This window comes from Myripristis murdjan, chromosome 24 (genome assembly GCF_902150065.1).
Source record: "Myripristis murdjan chromosome 24, fMyrMur1.1, whole genome shotgun sequence".
Taxonomy (NCBI): Eukaryota; Metazoa; Chordata; class Actinopteri; order Holocentriformes; family Holocentridae; genus Myripristis; species Myripristis murdjan.
Genome location: NC_044003.1, coordinates 28,987,405 through 29,000,279, shown reverse-complemented (window position 1 = coordinate 29,000,279; position 12,875 = coordinate 28,987,405). Strand labels below are relative to the sequence as shown.

General features: G+C 41.2%; 1 protein-coding gene across 2 annotated transcripts in view; it reads right to left on the bottom strand.

Annotated features, from left to right (window-relative positions):
* The window catches only part of cad (carbamoyl-phosphate synthetase 2, aspartate transcarbamylase, and dihydroorotase), a 48,048-nt gene extending 36,700 nt beyond the window's left edge, over nt 1-11,348 (bottom strand). For both annotated transcript variants that reach the window (XM_030046935.1, XM_030046936.1), the window contains exons 1-6: nt 10,969-11,348; nt 9,223-9,362; nt 8,115-8,244; nt 6,537-6,679; nt 2,449-2,590; nt 1,545-1,716 (exon numbers count right to left, since the gene is read on the bottom strand). In XM_030046935.1, coding sequence (XP_029902795.1) covers nt 1,545-1,716; nt 2,449-2,590; nt 6,537-6,679; nt 8,115-8,244; nt 9,223-9,362; nt 10,969-11,050 — 809 coding nt within the window. In that variant the 5' untranslated portion in view covers nt 11,051-11,348. The remainder of the gene's footprint in view (nt 1-1,544; nt 1,717-2,448; nt 2,591-6,536; nt 6,680-8,114; nt 8,245-9,222; nt 9,363-10,968) is intronic.
* Between the last annotated feature and the right edge of the window lie 1,527 nt (nt 11,349-12,875).

Below are 12,875 nucleotides of genomic sequence, written 5' to 3'. Positions count from 1 at the left end.
ATCCCCCTATCTAGCCGGTTGCCTGCAACATTCCAGCAGGATAATGGGAACACTGACTGCCCACCCTGACCTTCACACCAAGCCTGATAAAGCAGCAGTCAGTAGAGTCTCAGCAAAGCGGTGTTTAGCCCCACAGACCTGCTTGTGTGTTCAGCCTTGTCACAACAAGTTGGTCGGTCCGATACCTCATTGCTCATAAAGGAGACCCCAAACTGCTGAGAACAGCAATGAGGGGCCTTTCACACCACTATGCTCCCAAGGAAACCCTGTCAGTGTTGGAGTGTGTGTGTGTGTGTGTGTGTGTGTGTGTGGGAGAGAGAACACGAGAGTGAGTGAAAGACAGAGGGAGAGTGCTTTGAGGACATCCTCTGTCAGGGGTCACTCATGTCAAACCAGTTCACTGACTATATCCTAATCCAAGAGTCTTCAATATAATAGTATAATACTAGGCCTCAAACAAGACTCACTTTCCCAGGCATCAGTGGAAGATGAGCTCCGAGGAAACAATGGGACTGATTCTCACTCAAAGAAAACCAACATTTTTACTCACTCTCTGAATTATAACAATAAAGTAACGATATCATGATATGAGGCTAGACATCATCTGGGATTTTGGAAGTAATATCGTGACAGCAAAGAGATACAATTCTCTTACTTCTTTGACTGCTGTGGCTGTTCTGTTATTACCACTTCCTATGTGGTCATCATATCCATATTACTGATTGAAGTGTGGAAAATCTTAGTGCCAACAGTCATCACTACAATATCATCACAATATCAATATCAAGGTATTCAGTCTAAGATATTGTGATATTTGATTTTGTTCATATCGCCCAACCCTGTCTGCCAGCTGCCAAAGCCAAACAAAGACAGACAAGAAACAGCATCAGACATCTGACTGCGTGCAGATGTGGGACTTCACACTGTGCTGGTTGAATAAAACAGAAACTGTTGCAAGTTTACAGCTGTATCTACTTTTCTGAGCATTTCTCAAACGCAACAAATCTACCTGCCTCTCGCACTGTTTCTTTCTTCCAGACAATGAACGTGTGACCACAAATCCCAAAGGAGAGCAGAGAGAGGCCTGGCAAGCTAGTCAAATCTTGCCACTCCTTGATTCAGCTGGCTTGCAAAGCTAAAGAGGAGATGCTTTACAAATAGCAAAGAACCACACCTAGTGGCTAAAACTGGAAATTATTCTTCATTCACTGAACCATGAAATATTTTAACAGTCATTAAAACAACATGGCACAAAAGTCAGCACTGGGTCCTGCAAACAACAGGAAACTGGATTTCATTGAACCATGAAATATTTTAACTCTGATTAAAACAACATGGCACAAAAGTCAGCACTGGGTCCTGCAAACAACAGGAAACTGGATTTCATTTGCATCTGCAAAAAAATTTTTTTGCAGATGCTTGCAAAAAAAACATTCAAAGCCTTACATGTGTGGCTGAATTATGGTCATTAAGTTGTCTGCTAGTTGGATTTAAGTATCTTGCTAGTGCCACTATGTTGACAGAGCTGGGTGTGAGAGACTGACTTCATCTTGTAGGTCTTGGCTCCGATGACTAAGGAGAGCAGCTGGTGTCCGAGGCAGATGCCAAACAAGGGCTTGGGATGATCCACAGAAACCACCTTTCTCACGTTGTCTATGGTGGCCTGGCAGACCCGGGGATCTCCAGGGCCATTGCTGATGAAGAGACCATCAAAATCTGGAAAAGCCAAAAAAAAAAAAAAAAAGAAAAAAGAAAAAAGAAAAAAAAAAGAAAAGAAAGAAATTCAGTGCCATCTACCACTGATGTGGGTTAAACCAATTTATCAGTTTGTCAATATATGGTCCAATTAGCCTTGTGTTTCCTGCACCGAGGAAGTTTATCTGTCTGAAGGTTACCTCAAAAACAGATTTTTATGAAATTTGGTCGGCAGGCAGGCCTTGAGCTGAAGAGCAATTCATTCGATTTTCATTTGAAATTTAAGTGACTGTAGCAATATCTTTGGGTTTAGCGGCCATCTGGAGAATAGTTCAGCATTGGCTGTCATGCACTCTCCAAGTGGTTTCCATCATCACTGCAGTGGCTGCCACTAAATGCAGCTAAATGTATGTTTTTAAATTGCAAGATAAATTCACTGATTGACTCATTCTACTTAAAAATGGGAACTAGACCTGTCTTCTGATTTGATCAAGTTTCCTACATTACATAATTATTATAGAAATGATGAATGAGACACTTTGATTAGATTCAACATAATTACATGAATGAAGATGAATATTTCACATCATTTTGCATTTCAATGGCATGTTTGTCTCTATAATCTAAATCCGGTTTCTACCCTGACATGAAATTGTAAATCAAATTGTCTGCCACAATTTGATTTACAGCCAATTTTTCCTAGCGTCTCTCCGGTCAGTTCAGCCGCTGACAGAAGCAGAGTGTGTTGCTGACCTGTGCTATCCAGTGGATGGTCCCAGGGTACAACGGTAACACAGGCCCCTCGTTTGGCCAGGCAGCGGATCTGGTTGTACTTGATGCCACAGTCCACCACTGTGATTCGCAGACTACCACTGGGGTTGAACACTCTGGGCTCCTGGTGATTATAGGCAGAGAGAACAGAGAACAGCCACGGTCATGCTCCTCCATGGAAAACAAGCTGTATTTGTTGTGTGCTGATTCCAATCATAATAAATGCCTTAGAGACATACAATGTAGGATCTTCCCCATGATATGATGTTTTATCTCTGTGTGTTGTCAAAATAGTTGTCACCTTCCCACAGCCTCCCACCACTATTGCTAAAAACAAGCCTCAGTCAGGTGAAACAGCAACAGAGACTCTAATGCCACATGGGCTTGCAAAAAACGCTATCAAAAAATTTAAAAAATGCAGTAACAGCAATGAATATGTTGAATATCCATAACCTGGTTATGACTGACTTGTTTTGGAACATGTTCTGCCCTGCGTTTCTCTTGTTTCAATTAATTTTCTTCAAAACCGTTATGAAGAAATGCAGTATTATGGAGCTACGCATATTCTGCTTCTGAGCATTGTAATGTGTTTATCCCCAAAACCATATGGTTTACTTTTTACTTTTGAATTGTGGTGCTTCAGGATCAATTATATAAAAGCAGTACAGAGTTACATAGCTTACAATGAGCGTAATATTATTAGTTACTGTTGCAAGTATACTACGGTACTTTAGAGTGATAGACGAATGTTTCAAAAAGCTTCTGTTAATGAGACATAACCAATACTTCAGTACTAACGACTAGAAGGATCACAAAGTGCTATGTTGCTTTTTCACTGTCTCATTTAAGAGGAACTTTCAGCAAGCACTCTGCCCTCGCTATACTTCAGCACTGCTCCAGTGACATGACATAACTAACACCCAGGACAGACAGGTTACCTCTACCTGTGCATGACGGCTGCCATGCTGAACTGCGTGTGGTGTCTGCACAGAGAGCAGTGCTGTTAATGGCACTGCTGCTGACAGCCCACGTCTTACACTGAGTTTGCCTTTGATAATGGAAGGCTGTAGCAGCACGAGGACCGAGACTGGCGTGTTCAGCATCCCTGAAAACCCACACAGGCGTAGCTTCTTCTTTCTCCATGCAATTGCTAAATAGTCTGTAAAAATTTGATTTTCTTCATGTCTGTGATATATTCTGCAGATATAGATATTGGAGAAAGATGTCACATATGTAATGTTGCTGGTATGCTGTCAATGACTAACAGCAGATCATTCTCCCTGTCCATTTTGGCCGAGAACTATGGAAGCCCAGTTGCGCAGGGAAAAAAATTAAAAATCCCAATGGCAAGTCATAACTATGAGATAAAAAGTCCAAATTGTGAGATTTTTTTTTTTAAGTCCAAATTATAGGATAAAAAGTCAAAATTACGAGAGAAAAAGTCATAATTATGAGATGAAAAGTCGCAATTAAGACATAACAAGTGTGCATGGTGCATTCATGTGTGACTGTGACACTGTCCAGATGTTTCCAGTTGCTGCTCAGTGAAGGCTGCCACCTCAGCCACATTGGTTTTGTTCTTTCTACACCAGAGCTGTTTCTTGCGCAAAATTGTTTCCAGGGTGTGTTTGCTTGGTAAAATCCAAAGTGAGTCAGCAAGCAAATTAAGAAATTTCATCTGTTGTAAAGCCACGTCTAGAATAGTCCTCAATGTCCTCATAGTCCATCTCAAATTTAACACAACTCACACAGATAGAAATGATGCCAAAGAGCTGCTGGACTTTGACAGTTGCGTCAAAGTATCTCATAATTTTGACTTTTCTGTCTCATCATTTTGACTTTTCTGTCTGTCATAAGTAGGAGTTACCACAGGAACTTTTCATTTTTTTCTCTGGCAGAAATTGGCTTCCATAGAGAATTGCACGTTTCACGCAGAGAAAATAGACTCTACACCAAAACCCTAGCTGACATGGCTACGGCAAGGCTCGAGCCGCACCTGAGGTTCGAGAGGTTCTGCAGTGAACACACACTTCTCAAGTAGACGGTGTGGCCCAGGGGTAACAACAATAAAGGTGTTTCCTAACTAAGATCCTAATAAACAGCAACGTGAGGGCATTATCAAGAAGCAGTACGTAGCTTTGAGGTCAGGTGACAAACAAGCCACAAGTGAAGAACAGAGGAAACTCAAGAGAGGCATCAGAGATGCAAAACACAAATACAAACAGTACATTGAGGACCAATTTGACAACGACAACCCCTGCAGCACGTGGAATGGCATCAAGGCACCGACTGACTTCAAAACCAACAATCTGCTGCCCAGTGATGACATGAAAGTGCCTGATGTTCTGAACCAGTCCTTTACTCCTTTTGACACTAAGCGAGGCGGATCTGCTCCACTCATCAATGCACCCACCAGACAGGCAACACTGGCTCTACAACAGCACCAGGTGAGGACCACCCTGAGGACACTACAAGCAAGGCAGCAGGCCCAGATGGAGTGTACCCAGCAGGGTACTAAAAGGATGTGCCAACTAAACTAGGTTTGTGCTAAAATATTCAATATTTGTCATTACAACAAGCTGCTGTTCCAACATGCCATAAATCCTCTACCATAATTCCAGTGCCTAAAAACATGACTATCGCCCAGTGGCCTTAACACCGATAGAGGTGAAGTGTTTCAAGAAACTCATTAGACTCACATTAGAACCATCATCCCACCTGTTCTGGATATACACCAGTTTGCCTTCTGGGCAAACTGCTCCACAGAGGATGCCACTGCAACAACTCTCCACACCACTCTGACACACTTAGGAGGAACCAAATAGTTATGAAAGGATATTTGTGGACTTGAAATCTGCATTTAACACCATCATCCGCCACAAACTAGTAAGCAAACTGAAAAACCTGCTTCCTTGCTGTGCTCATGGGTCATGGACTTCCTCACCGACCACCCACAGCAAGTCAGGATTGGTAAACACACCTCCTCCACCTTCACCCTCAACACAGGAACCCCACACGGCTGTGTGATGAGCTCCAAGTTCTTCACACTCTTCACCCATGACTACACCCCCATCCACACCTCCAACTCCATAATTACGTTTGAAGACGACACCGCAACAGTTGAGCTGATTTCAGACAAGGAAGAGACGGCCTATAGGCTTGAGGTGGAACATCTGAGTGAGCAGTGAAAGGACAACAAGCTGGTCCTTAACAACTCAAAGACAAAGAAGGTGGTCACTGACTTCAGGAGAACAAAGGACAGAGTCCACCTCCCCCTCCACATATAAGAAGCAGTGGAAAGCATGGAAAACTTTAAGTTCCTTGGAGGCATTGTGTAAAAACCGTTGACGTGGACCTCCAACACCTCACATCTGGTTAAAAAGGCCCAACAAACTCTTTTTCCTTAAGAAGATGAAACGGGCTTATTTCCCAACGAAAATCCAGGTCCAACCCGGGCCATTTGCTGTGTGTCACTCCCCTCTCTATACTACTGAATAAAGAAACACTTTCATTGAAAAAAAAAAAAAAAAAAAAAAAAAAAAAAAACGAACTGGATAGCATCTATGCCTAAAAAAAAGATGTTTCTTATCTTTTTACTGTGATGCAGTAAAAAAAATATTATACCATACTATACCATTATACCATTTTAAGATTTTTAAGCATACTTTGATGCTTATCAGAATTATATTGTGAATCACAATTTTGGCCAGAATAATCAAAACATAACATGACATTTTCATACTGTCCCATGCCAAACGGTGACACACACACACATCCACCCACCTCCACCCTCAGAGACTGCTACCACAGACACAATTTATAAATAAAAGATTAAGTATCTATTTATTAATATTTAGAATACTCAGCCTCTATAAATTTATGTGTGTAAATTTAAATTTAATTAAACTAGTGCCTTGTATTTTAGAAAATGCTTTGCAACAGCTGTGATTTACAGTGTTTAAATTTTTTTGTGTGGATTTCTCCTTTGAGGTAGTCTATTATACCATCTAGTAAGTTAGCGTTGTGCCATGGTGAGGCAGTATAACCTAAGGAGGAGGAATTGCTGGTACCTTCATGGAGACCTCCTGGACCAGGTTCCTAAGGTTGGGGTCGTCAAAGGGAATGCTGTCCTCAGGTGTCCCGTCCACCACCAGCTTTCCGAGCATGGTGCCCTTCTCTCGGATCTTCTTGGTCAGACTTCGGGTGTCAATGCCTTGGGTAAACGGAAATTTGCCATAAAATTGAACAAGATTATGATGATGGCTAAGGCAGGAAATCAGATAATGTTACGTTACTCTGATTACTCCAAACTCCAGTTTATAAGTGCCAAGTGAGTTGTCAGGCTTCACCTCACCAGGTTACACCCCTAACATTCCCATAGACTGTGACCCTCGCAGTGATCGTATTCTGTACCTCAAAAAAAGTGCTTTTGTTTAGTGGTGTCAAATTATCGCGTTAATTGAGATTAATTAATTACAGTCATATTTAGCGCGTTATGTTTTTTAATCGAGTTAATCTAATTTTTAATCTCTAATTTTACTTTTTATAAAATCGGTTTGTAGGCGTTGGGCTTCCTGTGCTTAAGTTGTTGGGGGTGGAAAACAATGGTCAGTCACACCCTGAAGTGGACATTGATTGGCTGTCATTGTGTTTGTGCCGGCCTGTCACTGGCCCGGTGGCCTGCCCGTCTTTTTTTTTTTTTTTTTTAAACAGGTCGCCGACCAGGCCAATCAGCTGTTGGTCCGGTCCGGCTGGCCTCACCAGTCTGATCTTTTTTTTTTTTTTAAGTCAGAGAGACAGGCCAGGCCAATCAGAGGCCAGCAACCTGTGAAGAGGTCAAGACATGATTGGTTTGTTCTGATTAACACCCGCCCCAACAGTCCGAGTCCGTTGTAAACAGGCAGCGCATGTTGAGGAGGGGGTGTCGCGACTCGTGTGTGTGTGTCTGACTGTGGAGGAGAGGAGAAGAGGTGGAAGAAAAGGTTGCGTGATCGAAGTTAATACATTACCGTATTCATCCGAATATAAGACGATATTTTTTCCATTGAAAATGCCCTGAAAAAACGCCCTCGTCTAATATTTGGGGTCTAAGCAAATATACATTATTGTGCATATGTAAACCAGTAGGTAGGCTCACCTGATGCCGCGATTACTGGCGAATGGCCGCATTGCGCAGTCATTGCAGCCGCGTATGAACAAAAATTGATATGGCAGTAGGCTATGTGTGCGCCGCTCACCTGTCAGATCCGGCAGACCAGACCCGGTGCCGCGGCCGGCTCGCCTGATGCCGACCGATGGCTTTTTTATTCAAACAAGATTTTGTCCATATAATTTTTTTTTTTTTTTTCCAAAAAAGGGTCTTGAAAAAGAGGGGTTGTCCCCCAGACCCGCATCGGACTGATCTGCTACAATAATGTAATGAATTTAAAGGGAAATACCTCAAGTTCAGGGCTTTTCTCAGCAATTTTAGGTGAGATTAAAAAAGAGATTAATTAGATCAATTAATTACAGATCATAATTAATTAATCTCTCAATTTTTTTAATCTCTTGACACCACTACTTTTGTTGTTTCATACTGAACAACATCACACCTGCATATTGGCACTGTAGCAACTGGATAAATCAGTGTGACCCTACGAGGTACTGACCTTCTAGTCCAGGAATGCCTTGCTCTTTAAGCCATTGGTCCAGTGACTTTTTTGAGCTCCAGTGACTGGGGTTCTCTGACAGCTCTCCTATGATCAGAGCTGCAGCATGGATCCTGGACGACTCAAACCACTGTGGGCAGCGACAGGAAAACACACACTCACACACAGACATCACTATGTCGTGTACATGGGTTTGATGAGATCTGCTGAGGCAACCTTTAAATCATTAATCTCACAATGTCCTTTGCTGGTCTTCTGGCCTCTAAGTGGAAGGTAACATAATAAGCACAGTAGCAGGCACCACTCATGTTGGTCCTTATTCACATCTGGTACAACTGTAGTACCATGACATCATTATGCTGTTGAAATAAACCTCACACTGGCCAGCACCACTAACCTGCACTACAATACAACTGGGTGCACATTTGTTTCTTTTAATGAAGTTGTTTGTACCAGAACAGATTTAATTAAAATATTGCTCTTTAATCTGATGAAAAGAATGCGTATGCACATATTTCTGGCTTTGTCTGTACACACAATTTTAGTCATGATTTTACAGAGTTTGGGCCCCTGGAGAGTTAAATGCTTGTGTAAGGCATCTGAATTTTAACAATGATTTGGCAGATTTTAAGGTATATTTTATTTATTTAGTTTTCTGGTAAATGGTTTTAACATTTTTTACTGGTGTTCCAGTAATTTTTTGCATGTTTTTGAAAGAAAAAAGTGAATTTAATACAGTTCAAATGCTTAATTCAGGCATTCACTTCTTCCAATCTTGAATCCTGTGACTCACATCAATAAAGCATTAGTAAGCCACGTATCTCCTGATGTCTGCAACTATGCAGTCAGTCAGTGTCTAAAATAAATAAATAAATAAATAAACAAATAAAAAGGACCATATGACTGCTCTGGTCTCTTACACTGGCCTGCCTGTTACAAGACCAACTTCAAAGTCCTTCTGTTTCTTCTTAAAACTTGGCATAGTGTTGCTTCTGGATACATTTCTGAACTCTTCTATTTTCCCCCTCTACTATATATTTTTAGGTAATTTGGTAAACACTGGCTTTGAGCGTATACAAAGGTAATTTGACCATGAATTCCAGCCCACCTTGCTGAGCCCAAATTCTGCATCTTCATCCTGTGGGACACCATAGTTGCCCACAAGCGGGTACGTGAGGGTCAGAATTTGACAACGGTAGGATGGGTCCGTGAGAGCCTCGGTGTAGCCCACCATGCCTGTCTGAAACACTGGAGACATGCACAGATTCATCAGTACATCACCATAAGACTGCAACAAATATGTTACGGGCACATTGGCTGTTTGCTTTATACAAACACAGCAAAACTTAGTTGAGGGTCAAAAAAGAATGGCAAAGAATGCTATGGATCAGTTGCAGTTGCGGGAAGAGTGACTGCAAACGACTGACATTGTCTTGAATAGCAATAAATGTGTTTTCCACTGCTTTTAGTTGCAATTTTGATTTTCCTAACCTTTATCTATGTTTCTATTTCAGCAGTTACAGTCTTGAATAGCAATAATAAATAGCACACATGGTATTCGGTGTTATGTCTCGCCAAGGTCATGTATGCCATCTGAGATCTGACAATGGTGAACACTTCAAAGGAACTGAAGGAAGCTCCTGAAAATCTAGATCACAACAACTTGCAGACTTCCTCTACTGCAGGGGGGGTCAGAGTAGACATTCAGCCTCCCAGTTAGAGCTCCTCCTGAGGAAGCATGGCAAAGAATCATTCACCTCCACAGGAATGCGTCCTACCCCCCCCCTAACCAGCAATCTGATACATGAGGATACATGATGAGCACTTTCACACACTTTTGTGTGATACTGAGCTCAGTTACCAAGCTACTGGATGATCCGCAGTAACAAAGTGAGAAAAAGAAAATTTTAAAGGAATACTGGAATACTCTGTCTACTGTTGGGGTTTACACCCTTTCTGTTGAGACAGAAAAACAAAAATGTCAATCACATTTTTCACTTTTGGAGAGTCAAATTTTTTTTGAACCAACCTCCCAAAAGCGTGTTGTGATGTTGTATGGGTGCATAGTGACGTTGGGCTGTAGTTACATGGAAACTACAGCCCTGTTTCTGGTAAGCCTCACCTACTGCCACTCTGACTGGCTCAAAAAGTTGGTCATGTCTTTGCTGGTCCAGAACCAGCCTTCCCACTAAGTTTCATGCAAATCCCTCTGCTGCCTCTGACTACTGGTATGTGTATTTTTCTTTACTTATCAGGGGTTTGAGGGTCTTAAAGAGGACTTTCACCTCCATTTATGATGGAGTGATGGAGTGACACACACCTTGAATTTTCATCACTATTAAGTTTGAAATGATGTAACTTTCCAGAGGACTGCACACATTGGCCCAGACGACAGTGGTGTGGTCGGAAATTGATTCTGTGATCAAAGTGATTGGTGGCACCGAGATGCAGGTGGCACTGCCCCGGCACACTCTGCACTGTTGTGGTTACAAAATCCCGCCAAATGCCATATGAAAACCCGGTGGTTGATGCTGTTTGATAATTACAGAACTAGAACATGAGCCAAAACCCGAATAGTACGTCAATTCAAATTCAACGCGCCATGCAAGCGTGAAGCCCTGTGATCATCTATGTGCGACAAAAACTACAAAAAATAGAGATTACTAAGAGATGATACGTGATCTTATCATGATATTTAATTCTAACATTTTAAGATATACTTTGGCGACATGTTCCTCCAGGATATCTAACATGTTAAAAAATGAAATACATAAAAACCTAAACTGGACGCGCGACTTCACTTGGAGATAAAATGTCAGTATAAACAGGAGTTGAGATTCTAGCATGGACTCACCAACTTCTCCTGATACGGACACATGAGCGCCAAAAAGGCGTCCTCTGAACGTGGTGCCATCTTCCAGAATGAGGGCTGCCATCCTCTCAGATGCTGTGTGCTCTCAGGGCTCAGCTGGCTGGGTTCAGTGAGCAGGATGCTAGGGCTCGGCTCGGGCTCCCACGTGAAACTCACGCCGCGCCGGGGAGCAGGAAGATGCAGTCGACAAAAACTTTCGATAAAAACAAGACCGGACGTCCAAACACGAGGCTCTCGCTGCTGCTCCAATTCCGACCAACACGTGGACAACAGGTACAACAGCAAAGAGGGTTTTGGAGGGTTACAAGCAGAAAAATCCTCACAGAACCGGGAAGGCAGTGTTCTCCACGCCACCAACAGCGTGGAAATCAGCAAGAAGCGTCCGGTGTCAGACTAGACCCAACGGCAGCAAGCACTTCCGCTAACAATTTCAAAATAAAAAAAAAAAACCTTTTTATTGAACATACAGTTATGAACATAAAGATCCTTGTACAAACAATGCACCACAATATCAGTGTTAATAATAACATTGAATAACAATAAATAAATGGGAATGGGGTTTTATAAACAAATACATACAGAAATATATTACTGACGTCTACACATGGAGATATAAACAAAAGTACACAGAGGCAAAGACTTCAACTCTTTCTTGCTTTCCCATTTTTTTTTTATTTTTTTTTTACATTTTTAAGTGATATGAAGAATCATCTGAAGTAATTTATAAACCAAGCAAAGGAAGGCTTGCTATTCCTCCACTAACCAGCCAGAATTTTGACTTTTTCCCCTCATAATTCTGACATTAATCTCAGAATTCTGAGATTTTTTTTTTTTGCCTTACTTCTCTAATATAATAATCTATACATTTTTTTAAATGTACATTTTTGTTTTTTGTTTGTTTGTTTTGTCAGCTGACAGGGTATAGTGTAATAAGTATGACCAGGAATGTGTGAGGTAGTTGAAAATAAATTTTCAGCAGATATTTTTTAGTCTCAGCCGATATTATAAGTTGCTCACTTTGTAGTCATAACTGGCCATTGTTATGGTTTACGCTGCCTGTATTTTACTACTAGTTAGGCTAATACAAGTGACAAGTGAGAACAAGAGGAAATAAATGACAAGACAACTTTTCCAACAAGTAATTTAATAACACATTTATGTTATTTTTTGGTGTTGTATGAATTTGTGCTTATGCAAAACGGCACTTACACACTGAAACAGCGTGCCAGCCAAGTGTCATGTCATGATGACATGAAAAAGCAGAGTAAACACAGGTTTTACTACTGACATTCATGAAGGTTCTGTTACATTTACATTTAATGCCACATTCATATTGTATTTATCATAACAATAATTTTCTGACTTGTTCATGTCAACATCCCAGCCTAATTACAATTAGGAATCTGATATTTTTCTGAAAGCCCCCTTCTATCTGATTAGGACAGTATATGGCTTGCAAGTATTTGAAAATGGCGCCTGTTAGATGTAATTAAACCCGAAATTAATACTACTTCTATCATGTATATCTTCTTAACCAACAACCAACTCTGCCTGTCATAAAACTGTGCACATTTTGTCAAATTAACAGTTTGTTGTTGTTGTTGTTGTTGTTGTTGTTGTTGTTGTTGTTGTTGTTTTATCTTGATATGGACTTGAAGAACTTGCTTACTTTATATTCCCTGCTGACTTATTTTACTTCAAAATACAAGTCATAGTGTCAGTGAATTAAATTCTTCCTCTTCTACCCTCCTTCCCATGTCATACACTTGTAATAACAGAGCTAGGGCACTAGAATTGGTTATGCTGGAAAGTTTCTGGTACACTTAAGTACAAGTACCTGGGCTCACCTGCCATGGCTCCCTGCGCTGCCACAGCTTTATTGTGAAGGC